This window comes from Carcharodon carcharias, chromosome 2, assembly GCF_017639515.1.
Source record: "Carcharodon carcharias isolate sCarCar2 chromosome 2, sCarCar2.pri, whole genome shotgun sequence".
In the NCBI taxonomy this organism is placed as follows: domain Eukaryota; kingdom Metazoa; phylum Chordata; class Chondrichthyes; order Lamniformes; family Lamnidae; genus Carcharodon; species Carcharodon carcharias.
The window spans coordinates 213,833,882-213,850,827 of record NC_054468.1 but is presented as its reverse complement, the minus strand read 5'-3'; the positions used below and the strand labels follow the sequence as shown (position 1 = coordinate 213,850,827).

At 41.4% G+C, this 16,946-nt stretch overlaps 1 protein-coding gene across 1 annotated transcript in view; it reads left to right on the top strand.

Moving 5' to 3' along the window:
• Positions 1 to 11,759: 11,759 nt before the first annotated feature.
• The window catches only part of ryr2a (ryanodine receptor 2a (cardiac)), an 806,696-nt gene continuing 801,509 nt past the window's right edge, over positions 11,760 to 16,946 (top strand). The window contains exon 1 of the mRNA XM_041213076.1: positions 11,760 to 11,927. Within this exon, the coding sequence (XP_041069010.1) occupies positions 11,880 to 11,927 (48 nt within the window). The 5' untranslated portion in view covers positions 11,760 to 11,879. The remainder of the gene's footprint in view (positions 11,928 to 16,946) is intronic.

Below are 16,946 nucleotides of genomic sequence, written 5' to 3'. Positions count from 1 at the left end.
TTGCGTCTTTGCAACAGCTGCTCCAAGCTTTAGTGCATTCCTCAGCACGTAGTCCTGGACCTTGGAATGTGCCAGTCTGCAACACTTGGTCGGGAACAACTCTTTGCACTGGAAGACCAACAAGTTTCGGGCAGACCAAAGAGTGTCTTTCACTGAGCTGATGATCCTCCAGCTGCAGTTGATGTTTGTCTCGGCATGTGTCCCTGGGAACAACCCATAGAACACAGAGTCCTGTGTCACAGCACTGTTTGGGATGAACTTCGACAATGGTCTCTTCCCCATCACAGCCACATCGTGGGCAACGTGTGGACGGGGTGAGACTCCTGGTGCTTTGGAAGGATCTGACGGGGAGGGCCTTTCTTACCACCATCTTGGTGCTTGTTGGAAAGTTCTGGCGATGAGGCGTTCTGCCAAATGACTTTGACAGTCTGCTCGGGGAACCATCCAACAATGTCCACCATCTCCTTTTCCCGCAGGGCCTCTAAGATGTTACATGACGACCACTGCCTGATGGACTTGTGGTCAAAGGTATTTCTCTGCATAAATTTTTCCACGAGGGACAGGTGGTACGACATGGTCCAACTACTTGGAGTGTTCCGCTGCAGCGTGGCCAGACCCATCCGTCGCAACACCCGGGACAGGTAGAACCTCAGCACGTACTGAACTTGGTGTTTGCATGCCGAGGGTCTACACACGGCTTGATGCAGCCGCACACAAAGGTGGCCATCAGGATGATGGTGATGTTGGGCATGTTTTTTCCCCCTTTATCTAGAGGCTCGTACATTGCGTCCCTGCAGACACGATCCATTTCCACTGTTCATCGCTGGTACATTAATGTCTATTGCTTTAAACTAAGCTTCTGTTAGTTATTTCAGTCTGAAAGCAGGGGTATTCTATGGTGTACCACTTTACAGCCAAGGTGCCAGAAAGCCATAACATGCCTCTCTTCCCTTTGCTGGAAAATTGTGACCAACTTGCAGATGGTAAAAGTTTAAAGCAACTTTTAAACACAAAATGGAACCACAAACACCTTTCACTAATCCACATGCAAATAAAAAATTATCATTCTTGCATTTTAAATCTTAGTGAACAAAATTACATAATACTGCACAGGATATCAGCCCAGGATGTGTTTAAAAAAACAAAGACTTGGATTTATATAACATCTTTCACAACCACTGGACATTAAATGCTTTATAACCAATGATGTACTTTTGACGTGTGGTCACAGTTGTATTGTAGGAAATGCAGCATCTGATATGTCCACAAACAGGTATATGATAATGGCCAGATCACCTGTTTTGTGATGTTGATTGAGGGATAAATAATGGCCATGATACAGGGGATAACTCCACTGCTCTTCTTCAAAATAGTGCCATGGGATCTTTCAAAACCACCTGAGAGGGGCCTCCATTTATCACCTCATCCAAAATACGGCACCCCCAACAGTGTAGCACTCCCTCCATGTAGCACTAGGCTAAATTTTTGCACTCAAGTCTTGGAGTAGGGTTTGAACCCATAGCTTCTGACTCAGAGGCAAGAGTGCTACCCACTGAGTAATAGCAGAAAGCAGTATATGCCTTCAATGTAAAGAAAAGTATGCACCCTTCGCATAGAAATTACAACATTAAATCAGGCCATACAGCCCAATCGGTCTGTGGATGCACTTAATCTCCATGTGAGCAACTAATCCTAATCATATTTACCTGTCCTGTTCCCAAATCTCTTCAGCATCTTTTCTCTAATCCCTACCTAATCTAATCATGAATGTTGACATATGGGGAAATTTCAATTCCTGTTTGGTAACAGAATTAAAATTGCATTGGGTGACTGTCTCTCCTATTCTTGCTCGATTTCATCCAACACCAAATAAACTGCACAGTTTCTTTTAAGGTGCCGAGGTGCTCACTGAAAGTAAATTGGATGCCATTGATGTCATTAGGACCCCATATTGAATCTACAGAGCAATACATCACATATTGATTTCTAAAGGCAGTTTTTAAGGGGCACTCGTCTGTAAGCAATAAAATCCTAGATATCTGTTTTCAATTGTGTTCTTTTGGTTACATTCTGCTTAGATATTCTCAATAAGCATACAGCTTATAGGTACTATTCTTACTACTTTAATCGGTTGTATAAAGAGGTGGAGGAGGAAGAGCAACAGGTCTCCCGGCCACAAGAGCAGTAGTTTGGCTTCTTAGAGGTGACAGAAGTTGCTTGGGGAGGGTTTTATGCAGCTCCCAGGGTTCACAGGCCCAGATTCAGTTGTCTGAATGTTTAGAAATATATTCTTGGAATATTGGCAAGATGCCAGTGATTGGCATTTACTATTCATCATCATTTTCTTTTGAGCCTTCTTGAAACACTGCAGTCCATGTGGCAAAGGTACTCCCACAGTGCTATTAGGTAGGGATTTCCAGCAACAATGGATGCGTGGCAATATCTGTCCAAGTCAGGATGGTGTGTGACTTGGAGGGGAACCTGGAGGTGATGATGTTCCCATGCACCTGCTGTACTTGTTGATTTTTAGTTGGCGGAGGTCTTAGATTTGGGAGGTGCAATTGAAGAAGCTTTAGCGAGTTGCTGCAGTACATCCTGTAGACACTAGTGACACACTGCAGCCATGGTAAGCCATTGGTGGAGAGAGTGGATGTTTAAGGTGATTTGTCTGAAGGGTAGTGAATGAGGAACCTGTGCTTCTTCAGGCTAATACACTGAGATATACGAAAAGACAAAGAGCTTCCTAACCCCCATAGACTATCTCCGTGGCATTGTGATATACATGGCCAGTTCCCAGATACAAATGCAAATTAATTATCTTTAACTTTGAACCTATCCTTTGATATGAAAAATACATGGATACTTTAAAATCTTGCTTTCTTTACCAGCTGCCTTCAAACCTTCCTTTGATTTGAGGAAATGGCCCCCTTCCTGATTCTTACCTTAACTTCAAACCGTCCCCCGTGATGCTGACAGATAGCCCATCTTCTCGAGAGATATTCAGAGAGGCCACTATAATCCTAGGTGTGAATACCTCTCAGCACCATCCCAGCAACACAATAAGATCTCCCTTTTGATCTGCAACTCCAGGCCTATCTGATCAGCTATCCAGATCAAACTTTCTTTCGTCTATCCCACACTTAAAATCACAGTCTCCTGAATAATACACAATAAACTAAAAATTACAGCCTTAAAACATATTAATCTTAAAGTTATGCATTTGTAACAATGTCGCCTCTATACTCTTTTGTCCATTAGCTCAATTCTGCACCTTTGGTTATCAATCATTAACCCATTGGAAACAGCTTCTCTTCATTTGCTCTATCTAAACCAACCATGATTTTAAACACATTTATCAAATCTCCACTTTACTTTCACTGCTCTAAGGAGAACAACCCCAGCATCTCCAGGCTATCCACATAACTGTAATCCCTGGAACTATTCTACTAAATCTCTAGCTCTGATTTCTCCAATAGGTCGACAAATAGTATCCTGACAGACTTTGTATCTCAGGTTGTAAATGGTGAATCAGATTTATTAAGAAATGAAATTATAGAGAAGAGAAAATATGTCAGATTTCGCTTGATAAGGTACCTCATGCAACTTCCCAATATCTCTTTCAAAATAGGAAAACTGCGAATAACTTAATTGTTCTCAGCAGTACATGATTCAGCTTGGCTTCCTGATGGAATGCTTCTACGTCAGACAATCACACAGAGTCTTCTACCCAAGTTGCAATACAGTGAATAACTGGGAAAAGGCACCAGGCTTTATCTTTCTGCCAGATAGGCTCTAAGCATGCATATGCCAAGCATCAAATTGAGGTACATTGTCTGAAATGCCTGATATAACAAATTCAGGCCCCCAGAGGTCATCAAACCCAAATAGCTCTGATCCCTTCTCGGAGGTAGATAATCAAGTTTTAACAATTACATCTTCCTGGATGGGTGGAATGTAAGTTGCTCCATGCTAGTTCTTTGTCCCTTTAACAAGTCATTGCCAGACCATGATGGAAAAGCAATTTTTGAACAATGAGATAAGAAAGCCTCTGCCTCCCATGTGTAGCCTATGGTCATGCAAAATTTCCTCAGAAGGAATTAACAACACCAGAAAACAGCTTACTTACATGGCTCTGAGTTTGGGAATGTGTGTAACCCAACTGACCTACCAGAGCAGTGAATCAGGAAGCTTCCATGAAAAAATGTTTTAAAATCGAGTCTTTTATAAAGTGAAACAAGACAAATCCCCAAGCCATCACACCTATTTCTGAGGTTCCTTTCCTTTGATTTGTATGACATTTTCCTTTTGGATTCTCTGTGATTCTTTTACATTTCTTCCACAAAAAATTGCTATTAATGTCTGTTCTTGAATATTGTAGGTTCAGCCTGGCTAAGCTTTGAGGGTAAACTTGTACTGTAATTTTTGTTTGAAAAAAACATAATTAAATTACCCAGAAGATTATATTCCTATTGAAAAAAAGCGCTTGCTCATACTTGGAGTCTGGCATAAATTGCCAAAGAACAATGAGATTGTTTTTGAAACAAATGGCCCACTGAATTGGCTCAGTTTTCCATGAAACAGGTTGAATCAGTATTTTATAAAATGCTGAAGGTTTTGAAAAAGTGGTACAAAATCTCTCTATTTCATATTTAGTCTGCATGGTTAGTATCAGAGCTACAGAACAAAATGTGGGAAACATTTTAGTCAGCAATGAAAGAGCAAATGAAGAAATGACGAGTTTCTTGTTAAAAATGCTGGTAGGAAGGCAAACTTAGAAAGAATTAAGTTAACACGCATGCTGGTAGATCAAGTCAAAACATTAGTTACAGACTCAACCACAGAGAGAAAGGCAGAAGTACACATTGGGCCTGAACTTCCGCAGAGTGGCAGAGTCAGACTGCCTCTCTGCTCATACCTTCCCACCCTGAAATCCAGCCGATCCTTTCTCGCCCGACCTTGCGACTCAGGCTGGGCAGGAACTGTGTAGTGCAGCGCGCTCCTGCGGCCTTCAGTTGAGGGCTACAGAGTCAGAGGGAAGGAAGCCATGCCACCTTTTTTACAGCATTTTTCGTAAGTTTAAAGGTCCAACGACTTTCAGAAACCAGAGAGAAGGTAAGTTTGTAAGGTAAGTGGGTAGGGTTGGGGGTGGAGAGCTGAGGTTAAGTGGTCGGGGAGATCATCGGGTGGACAATGGGGGGGGTGTTGGGTGGTCAATGGTGGGGAGTGGGGTAGTCAAGTGGCCAGTGGAGGGAGCTCAGGTTGTCAGTCTGGGGTGTCGGCCAGTAAAGGGGTGCTCAGTGGGATGGGGGTCAGGTGGTTGGGGGGGTGGGGTGGGGGGGGGGGGGGGTCCCATGGGGGGACCTGGGGAGGTTTGGGGAGAGTGGCGGGGTGGTCAGTAGAATAGTTATCCAGGACCTAGAAGCAGTTTTAATTCTCCCAACTTTTCCTGGGTAATTATTACTATAAGAAACAGTCAGAACCATCTGAAGTTTGCAATTTAAATCGAGTGGTTCCTATCGCAGGACAATTGCCCAATGGAAGTTTGAACTCCCCGGGCAATTGCCAGGCAATCCTTCCCTGGGGAACGGGGGGACACAGTTCCCCAGTGCATCTTTGGGGTACTCTGGAGTTACTCTGCTCTGGAGCTCAAAACTTACAGACCATTATTTTCTCAGCTCGGCTCATTGCAACTACCATGGTATCTGCCCCATTCCATGTGCATATAGTCAATATGGACAACATTAGTGTAGTACAGAAACAGTGCTGAATTGTTTTTTGGATGAGATGTTACACCAAGACCTCATCAGCCTCTTCAGGTAGATATTATAAAACTCATGGATTGGTTCCAAAGAACAGTAGGGAGTTCATCTCTCAAGAAACACCACCAAAATAGATTAATTGGTCATTCATCTCACTGTTGTTTGTGGAACCTTGCTGTTATGCAAACTCGTTGCTATATTTGTCAATGTAACAACAGTGACTAAAAAGTAATTTGCCTGCTGCATAGCACTTTGCATGGGAAACATGCTATATAAATGCAAGTTCTTTCATTTTATATTACTTTGTAACTTTATTTCGTAACAAAGCAACTGACTCATTAACCTGGTCTTTGGAATTTCTCCACTAATTTTAAAACTAGCAAAATAATTAAGCTGGCTACAGGTATGACAATTAATTTCCGTTGTGGTAGATGTTGTCTTACTCTAAGGGCAGAAATTTCTCCCCGTTTTGGGGGGGTGGGTGTGAACCCGATCGCGCCCCTGATCGGGGATGCGCCACCATTTTAGGCGGGTGGGCCAATTAAGGCCTGCCCATCATGACGCACACCTGGAAACGCTGACTGCTCCCTGTGCAGGTGGGGGCGGTGGGGGGGGTGGTGTTGGTGGTTGCCTGAATGGTTCCCTGTGCTCTTTTGATTAAAATCTTGTGATTTTAAAATTTAAGTAAAGGAAATAAAAACTTTTAAAACATGTCCCCTCATGTGACAGTGTCACATGAGCTGGGACATGTCAATTAATTTTTTCAAAATTTTTTATTTAATTAATAAATCCTTCAAGAAACCTCATCCCGCCCGTGAATGAGGTTTCATGATAAATGTGAAGGCTGCCTGGGGTCTTCGCCTGCCCCCCCGCCAACCCAGAAGGTTGGATGGGCAGCTCAGTTAAGTACTTTAATTAGCTTTTAACAGGCCTTAATAGGCCTTTGACAGTTCGGCAGGCGCACAACCGACTCCACTGCGCACGGGGCCAAAATGAGGATCAGAATGATGTGAAATGACGTCGGGATGCCCGCCAGATGTCACCGCGCGTCATTTTATGCATCGGCGAGCGGGCCCTGCTCCCGCTCGCTGACGGGAAAATGCTGCCCTAAATGGTTTCCAGTAAATTCTGTATTTTCATGCAGGATGTTGAAGGGGGGAAAAACAGAATTATTATCTAATCTTCTAGCTGTTTGGTAACAGCCTGCTCTTTTTGCAATTCAGTAAGAATATATTTTAAATACGTGTATTTTTGCCACCTTCTTAACGGCATACATTTTTCTTCCTTTTTTTCCTGTTATTTGAGCTTCCCCTGAGCCTTTGTAGCTGAGAGAGGATGGCCAGATTACTTTTGGGCACCACACTGCTCTTAATCAGGGTAATTTTAACAGCAGCCTGCCCTTTGTTTCTCATTGCCTCCAGAGCAACATATTGTTGGGTGAACCATTGGTCAGGAACTCAGTAGCAGAGGGGCTTAAATTTGAGCCTGTGCACCCACTATAATGGTGTCTTTTTGCCTAATTTTGCTTATCCTCATACCTTTTGAGGTCCTCTGGTCTCATGCACTATTCCCTAAGAGAGCTAGCAGCTGAGCTGTTCCCTATTGCTAATGTCAGTTTTCAGCCAGCCACTAGGAGGTATACAAGACTAACCTGATGCTCCAGCAAGCTGCACTTGCTGCATTGTGCCACCACAGATTGTGGCTTTTGATTCTGCTTAAAAGGAATAGTTCCGGCAATGCTTCAACATAAAAACTCATGACTGTGGTAAAGTGGCTAGACATAGAGTTAGATTACTGACACAAGTCCTTAGGAATTTCATGATTCTTGTGAATAAGAATAAGGAAGCAAGCATCTAATGTGTTACTTAACATTTTTCAGGTTTTTATGAGGTCAGATAAGTCCATTAAAAAATATTGAGGGTAGCCTACGCATAAGCAGAAAGATTATATTTCAAGGTCTAATGAACACTCAGCACCTAAGCCCTGGCAATAATTCCTAGAGAAACATGTTATGCTCAACACAACATGTTGAGGGGACTGTAGGTCTGGAATGGGAGTAGCTTCCTACCTGTTTAGGAAGCATGAAATCCCTCAAGTAAAATCCTTGATCTTCTTAGCCAGGTTGATTTATTTACAATACCCTCTGTCAGTAAGATATGGTCTTATTTTCAGAATCATTTCATAAAGGTGTCTTGCTAAGCAGTTCTGATTAGAAGATGTTCTTCTTGATGTCATGTGTATTATCAATGTTCATTATTTTAACACCTTACTTTAGCAGACTTTTAAAGGGAAAAGAACCTGAAAAAAACTGAAGCTAAAAACAGTACTGATTAGCATTTCTGACCAATTAAGCTTCATTTATCTATGCATTCAATTAAAAAAAAGCCCTTGGTTTCCTCCTCCTCTCCTTTTCAGGAAGTCATTAGCTGCCACCCTTATTAGCTATTCATAGTTCAAATTTTGCTGTAGCAGGGCATCTAGTGACATTTGCCATCAATTAGACTCCCCCTGTGCCCTTCAGCTCAAATTTATTTGCTTACTAAGTTGCTGAAAGTGTGAGTTGATAACTGTGCAGTGAGGGAAGCAGGGCATCTGGTACCTGAGTGAATAGGGAAACCAATAGGGTATCTCCCTTACCAATTACAGTTAAGGACTGGGAAATGAACTGCAGAAGAACTGATAAGAGGAGGGGGGGCGGTGTGAATTCAATATCAAATCAGGCATGGAAGGATAAAAAAGAGTGGGAACGAAAAATTGCATCAAGCAAGGGAGGGAAAAAGGAGACAGGAGAAAGTAAGAAAAACTGTTAAATTGCAAATATGCATTTTTCATGTTTTTAAAAACAATTCACAAGTTTAAGGAATGAGACACCACTCCTATGAGTTCCGGTGAAGCCCAACGCAAACTGGAGGAACAGCACCTCATCTTCTGACTAGGCATTTTACAGCCTTCTGGACTGAATATTGAAATCAACAACTTTAGATCTTAACCTCCCGCCTCCATCCTCACCCGCTTTCTGTTTCTTCCCCCTTCCTTTTGTTTTTTCCAATAATTTATATAGATTTTTCTTTTCCCACCTATTTCCATTATTTTTAAATCTTTTATGCCCTGCTATTCTTTCCACCCCACCCCCACTAAAGCTGTACCTTGAGTGCCCTACCATCCATTCTTAATTAGCACATTCGTTTAGATAATATCTCCACCTTCAACACCTCTGTGTTCTTTTGTTCTTTTGTCTGTGACATCTTTTGATTATCTGCTCCTATCACTGCTTGCTTGTCCATACAACCAAATCACCCTCCCCCCCACTTCTCTTCCCCGCCCGACCCCACCTTAAACCAGTTTATATTTCACCCCTCTCCTTATATTCACTCAGTTCTGTGGAAGGGTCATGAGGACTTGAAACATCAACTCTTTTCTTCTCTGCCGATGCTGCCAGACCTGCTGAGTTTTTCCAGGTAATTCTGTTTTTGTTTTGGATTTCCAGCATTCGCAGTTTTTTATTTTTATTCCTATGATAGTTAATTTTCAGTGGCAGAGAGGCTCAATAGCAATCATTAACACTCAATGGTTGGGATTTTCTGATCTCACCTGCAACGGGAATTGTAAATCCTGGCCAATATGCTGTCAAGATGGTGCTTACACTTGTAATTACAAGTTCTATACATCTTTTGTGGCTTTATTTTGGTTACTATGTAAATACAGAAATGTTATGACATTCAATGGGTGCTAATGGTGGGGCAGACAATGAGGTGCCATTTTCAAGAAGTTAATGGCAGACTAGGCAGACAGTCAGACAACAGCGTTTGGATACCTGCATTTAACCACATGTCTACCCCTTACCTGAAGTTGCTGAACTATTTATCTATGAATATTGGTGAATGTCAATAGCCTTACAGTTACTTTGGTAGCTAATTCTAGCCCATTGTCTGTCTGGGATGAACAAAGAGTTTTGGGTGTAATCTTATTATTTTATGGCAATTGCCTGTATTGTTATGATTTATCAGTACAGGATATTATGATATTACTAGTTGGATCAAAAGACTTATGCCAGTAGTATTTTTAACCTCAAGACAATGGGGTGGAGTTTCTTTTAACCTCCTTCAGCGTTACAATCCTCTGAGATCTCAGCTCTCCTCCAATTCTGACTTTGTGCACATCCCCAATTTTAAACTTTTCACTAAAATGAAAGCAAAATACTGTGGATGCTGGAAATCTAAAATAAAAACAAAATGCTGGGAAAACTCAGCAGTCTGGCAGCATCTGTGGAGAGAGAAATAGAGTTAGTGTTTTGAGTCCAATAGGACTCATCTTCAGAACCATTATTTAAACTTTTCAACATTGGTGGCTGACACTTCAGCTGCCTAACCCTAAGCTCTGGAATCCCTCCAACTCCCCAACACCTCCTCTATCCCTCCACCCCCAACCCCACCTCCCTCCTCCACCTTAAACCTCCCTGCCTCTCTTCCTATGTCTCCTCTTATGATGCTCCTTAAAACCTACTTCTTTGCCCAAGTTCTTGTTCACCTGTCCTAATATCTCCTTTTGTGGCTCAGTGTTAAATTTTGTTTGATAGTCACTCCTGTGAAGTGATTGGGACCTTTTAACTACATTAAAGGTGGTCTATAAATACAAGTTGCTGTTTGCTCATAGTGGGTTTGGGATTTGGCCATCCGATTCTGAATTGAAATAAATTGAAAACTCCAGTTTTAGCTTGTGCCATGACTATGTAGCTGAAATTCAATCTTCTTCAGTCCTTCAATCGTGAAATTAACCTTTGCTTTAAGTACTATAGTATGATCAAATTTGATATGACTGCAGCTTGATCCTCTCCAAAGGCTATGCACTTCCAAACTTCCAGGAAGTCAATTTATGCTGCCAAACTTCTTTTAAAAAGCCTTTGTTACTGGCTTCTTTCACTCTTGAAGTTACATGTGACAATCATCACCAATTTAGTAGCACTGTCGCCTCTGAGTTAGAAGGTTGTTGGTTCAAGTGTCACTCTAGGAGCTGAGCACAAAAATCAAGGCTGATGCTCCAGCATTCTACTAAATGAATAAAAGTAAGTACTGGAAATACTCAGCAGGTCTGGCAGCACCTGCGGAGAGAGAAATAGAGTAAATGTTTCGTGTCGAATATGACTCTTCTTCAGATCTGCAACCTTAGTACTGAGGGACTGTTGCACTGCCAGAAGGAACGGCTTTCAAATGAGATGAGAAAATGGGGCCCTGTCTCTCCTTTCGTACTGAGATATTTTGAGGAAGAGTAGGTCAACATTTATCCCTCAATCAATACCACTAAAAACATTATCTGGTCACTATCACATTGCTTTCGGTGCACAAATCAGCTGCTGCCTTTCAACTACAACAGTGGCTGCACATCAAAAGTACTTCATTGGGTGTAGAACACTTTGGGGGGTGATTTATAATCCTGAAAGGCGCTATATAAATACAAATCTTTCTTCCTTATTCTCCAGCTCGGGTATTCAGAGGAAATACCATTAGGACCTACAAACCTGTACAATATCTGGTCCAACCTCTTACTCCCCAACACAATTTGTTTAACCGGAGGGGGTGGGGGGTAATTTTTATAATTGGTGTAAGCCATGAGGTAGCCAGCGCACAGAGTCATAGAAAATGTATGACATATGTTTTTATTCTTAGTTGCAATATTAAGGAGATGCACCCTGGGTGCATACCTTCCTCACAAGTTTGTTTTCCCCCCACCCCCCCCACACCCCGCTCCCTCCCGAACTGCGGCTGAGAGGCGCTGCATCTCCGCCGTGCTGGGCTTTCGCTCTCTATTTTTTAAGCTTGCGGCAAAGTTTAAGATCGAGGGAAAATAATCAGAGGGCGATGGGCGCGCATGATCGCGAGCGGGGGCTATACACACACGCGCGCGCGGGCGCGCCTCGCCCCTCGGCCTCGCACGCACATGGGCGCGCGTCCCGGGCTCGTGCGCGTGGAATTCCCGAGCGGAGAGGCGGCGGGGGGGTGGAGAGCGGAGGATTTGCAGCTCTCCTGTAATAAGAGCCCGTAATCCAGGGGACACGCAGCCAGCCAGCCAGCCAGCAGCGCTCGCTTTCTCCCGTCCCCAACCCACTTCACCCTCCCTGCAGTCATGGCTGAGGTGGGAGAAGGAGAAGACGAAATTCAGTTCTTACGAACTGTAAGTACCCACCCCCCCTTATTATTCTCATTTCCCTCACCTTACTTACGTACGTATAAAATAATTGTTCTTTCCCTCCTCCTATCTCTCCCCCCCCTCCCTCGTTAAAGGACGCGTGGATTTATTTTAGCCGCATTTGAATCAATGGGTATTAGTCCTGCACTGCACTTATTGATGCGCTGTCACCAACTGCATGCTGTTGGCTCTGTTTGCGGTGCTTTTGAATCAAATTATTTTGTATCAAATTATTCCCTCAGTAAATGGGAAGCTTCTACTGTTTGATGCATTTCTTGGATGGGGGAGAAAAAAAAAAAGAATATTATTAGGGCGATGAGAGAGACCAAAACGAAGTGGCGCCTGTTAAAGAACCTTTATATCCCAGGGCGGGTTATGTGACAAGTGATCGTGTTAATAATTTGATCGAAGTCAGTGGCAGGAGTTAGTATTGATGCATTTTTCCTCTAAACTGCCTCCCCACCTCCCCAACAAACACTGCGAGGTTAGTGGAAGAGTAAGTGGGATGCTGGTATTCCATTGCCGCTCTGGTGCCTGTTAGGGAATGTGCGCTGTTATCTGGGCTCTGTCAGATGGACAGAGGTGAGATTTAGGTTTGGTGCCCAGAGTTGCTCTAATGAGCATGTTTCATGCTGCAGACACGCAGTCACCGTGCTGCTGCTGATTGCTCAGTTCACAAGCAATGCAGTTGCCCCGTTTTGCTGTAAACATCTGTCTTGCAAACCAGTTGTAACAAGAAATCTATCCAGTGCCTGGGCTCTTTTGATCGTCTTGTTCTTTGCACGGGTCGATGCAGTTAATTTTCACAGAACATACACTGATAAAACAGAAGGGTCGTTGCATTTTTAATCCATGCGTCTATGCAATGGAAACATGCTCAAAGATCGTGCATAAAACGAGCTAATTAATACTGTATGTACCTCAGAGTGAGTGCGATTTATTGAGGTGTAAAATCTAACATGAGATTGAGGGTCAAACATCGAGTTGTAAAGTGTTTGTATTTCCGATCAGGGATGTGGCATGTCATGCATACACATCTTTCACGGGTCAGCAGGAGCTCCGTGTCACCTTAAGTGATTTAGAATGGGCATTTACGAAGTTTCTGAAGGTTGGTTCGAATAAGGAATTTATATAAATATTTAACCGCACATAATCCGAATGCCAACTGGTGTTATACTGGATTAGAAGTTTAGTGATTTACTGTATCTGTAAAGCAGTGCTAACGCTGCAATATTTGACAGCAACGGGGCTACACAAACAAGACATCAGACAAGCCTGTACAGTATTGTGTTAGCTAATGAAGATTTTGGCTGGGATTAACCCTAGGTTTTGTTCACAACGGATGGCTGAACTTGGGGGTGAAATGACCTTGAACGAAAACATATTGTGAATGAAACCTTATTTCCTTATAATCTGTGGTGTATGTTTGTAACATATAATCAGTTGCTCAGATTAAAAGAAATCCGTATGCAATATAAAAATCCCATTGATTTATTTGCTGTTGGTACTATTTTAACAGGGAAGGCTGGAGTCTGATTTCAGTATACACCTACAGCCATGTATCAGCATTGAAAAATTACTCAGATTCTACTAACCTATAAAACATGCAAATAAGTAAACACTTGGTATGCTGAAAACTTCAAATGTGGAACCAACTCAAATTCAAATCTCAAAATCTGTCAATAAGCTTGCTGTATGTTAATTCACTATGTTAACCAGGTGCAATAAACTTTTAAAAATGTATAGCTATAAAGGCTGTGTACAGCTCAACCTGGGTAAATTTGGCCGCCTTGGTCTTGCAATATGCGAAATCTGCACATCTTCAGTCTAGTTATGATAATCCTGTTACAATAATAATACAATAATAATCTGCATGCAATGCAAATAAACATGAAAAACATATTCTAAATTAAAAAAATACATATTCCTAATGTCTGTGGATTAATCATTACCTATAAAGGGTATAATGAATGGCTACTAATTTTTGCCCTCGAGCATATCAGCCTGCAAAATGAACTATACTTATTCTCTTAATTCTGCATTCCACCGATGACCTTGGAGCCACACTGATGATGACAACTGCTTTTGCACAACCTGGTGTGTATGGACCTCCTTTGTTTAGCAACATTTCCCACAATATTCACTGAACAGTGTGCACTGAGTCCAGTGCTGTCTTCTTCTTGGAACTCTTCCATAAAATGTTTCTTTGCAGGCACATTCTACTTTAATACGGTACCAGGTCAAGAGTTATGGGACAGGATGTTGCACATATATCATTAAAAAATTTAATTACCCTATTTGAGGCATTCCTTTTTGGTAAACTGGAGAAGGAACTAAGTATTTGAGGCATGGTGGATTGTAGAAATTAAACTATTGAGAAGCCCTGGGTGACAATGATTGGCATGGATGCAAGTGAACTAGACTAATCATTCTCTTTCTGATTACTTTTGTATTGCTTCTTTTGTTTATGCCACGGTGCACCAAAAAGGTTTTTTCTATCTTAGGATGGAGGCTGTTCCCTTCAATAAGTTTCAAAATGGAAAGCAGGTGACCTAATCAGAGTTTCCTCTCAATTTATGCTTTTTTCGGGTGGTTTTGAGTGGACAGGCATGGGAGTTCATGGTATAGAACATTGTGTGATCCATGTGATTTTTAAAGGCACCTTGGGATATTCTGCTTTCAACATGTTAACATTCCATTTCTATCATTAGCAGTGTTAGTGTGACTAAGGAAATGGGGTGTGGAGAGGGGAAGAGTTCAAAATGCATTGGCCACCTTGCCTAATGCAATCAATCACTGTGTGATTGACTGCGCTAGGTGATGAGGGAGACATGGAATAATTTTTAAAATGTTTGTCCCCCCTGGCCACCCTGTGTTGTAGCAAGAGCCACAGTTATTTTTAAATCCCCGCTCGAGGTGATTCCCCAAGAGGAAGCACTAACAACACTGGGAGTCCACCATAAACATGTAAGCTAGCCTGACCCTAATAGGCACATATCATTCTCCAAAACGTTTTGGAGAGAAACCTCAGTCACACAGGAAGATCTGAACCAAAGTATGCAAAAAGGGACAAACCTTTTGTTCAAAAATTAGTAAAGATCACCATACTTTGATGGTCCTGGCAGTGGGTATATAAAATACTAAAGTATACAGGTTGACAGATGAAAAAGTAATTTCAGCAATTTTGAATTAATGCCATATTTTATAATTATTAAGCAATTGCTGCTCCATTGTAAGTTGCGATTTAGTATTGTTTTCATTGTCATGGAGTAAAACATCATTGTTGTATTCAAGTAACAAATGAGTTGAATATCTTATGTTCAAGAAATATGCTTGAACTTTAAGGAAGCAACATTCTTATAATCACTCCTCAGCCTTCCTTCACGTAAGGTGGCAGTAGAAACTCCAAATAAATAATCTTGCAAATGTATCATCCAATAGTGTGTTTTTAAGAAACTGCTAAGGGCAGCTGTAACAACTTCAGACACAATTTTTGTTTTAATTAGTTGACCAAGTTTATATTTATTGTAAGATCAATTATTGTGCAGTTCCTATCTTGCCAATCTTTTTGCTTCTGTATGACATTTCGTCCCTTTTAAAAACATCTCTGGACTGATAGATTTATCATGTATGCAGGACACGACTCGTACTTTTCCTCCTCCTGAGTTGATCAGAGAACATGTTGGGAACCTATATATTCTCCAGTAAGTGATTTGCCACACTTAGCCGAGAATATGGAATCTGTCGTGTAGCTGTATTATTCGTTTAAAAGCATATTTGTGTTTGTTGAAACAAAATTGTTTTAATTGCTTTTTATCATTAAAAATATGGTACCTCATATTGCTTGGAGATGGAATAATTGATAAGACATTATTGGTGCTGCTGTCCATTAGAAGTCAGTGTCAATGGAGGTCAATTTGTCCTGGTTGAAGCAAATTGTAGAACAGTGGGAGGAAAGAATGTTAGGAAAGCTAAACAGAGCAGTGAGTGAGTGAGGGAAATACCTAAAGAAAGACAGACGAATGTACAAGAGGAACAACAAGAAAGAAGAGGAAGTACATAGCTCCTGGAAAGTAAGTGAGTAACTGTCACATCATCAGTGAGTGAGAAATGTTTGGCACACCTCTGGTAATATTATAGAATATATGATCAATATGTTAAATGTTTAATTGGCAGTGCTGCATTAAACCCCAGTTGTGGGGGCTAATAAGAAATTCAGGAACTATTTACAAACATATTATCTAACACAAGTCTTATGAACAGAATACTGTGTGGCAAAATGTACACATTTTGTGTTACACTTGTGTGATAACTTGTATTGCAGTTATTAGCAGACAGCAAGCAAATATATGTACATAACTTTTTTGAGCATTCAACATTTCAAATTAACACTAGCTGATAGACTGGTAGCTTAGAATCTTTCTTTTGCATACTACCATATGTCCCAGTGTACAGCTGAAAACATGAATATTCAAAGAAAACAGTCTGCATCATGGAGCAATATTTTAATAAGTTGGAGCTTTAGAGTCATTGATGATTAATTTTAGTCCTTAGCAAATGAATTTTCAAGCTTCTTAATATTAAATTTGGCTTATTTTCTTTCTTTAATGTTTGTTAAATGCATCTGAAGATTGCTTTTATTTTAACACCTCTCTTCTGTGTAAAATATTCTTGTGATAAGAACTGTCTGTGCACTGCAAATGCAGTGATAAGAGTGATTTAACTGTAATCTGGTTACATAGCATTGCATTCCTAAAATGTACTTAAAGGACAATTCCTGATAATGGACATAAATATCCTGAATGTAGATTCGCCACCCAATTTTATATCAGAAGTGTCTTTCCAGATTGCACTTTGAGTCAAACAAGCAGTGACATTGATGGATCTGTGGATGTGCTTACAGACATGTTCCTGCTCTCTTGAGGAGGAGAATGTTGTGGTGGTGGGGAGCAGGCAGGGGTGGGGGGAGAATGAACTTTTATATGCCTTGTGTAAAATGTTTTG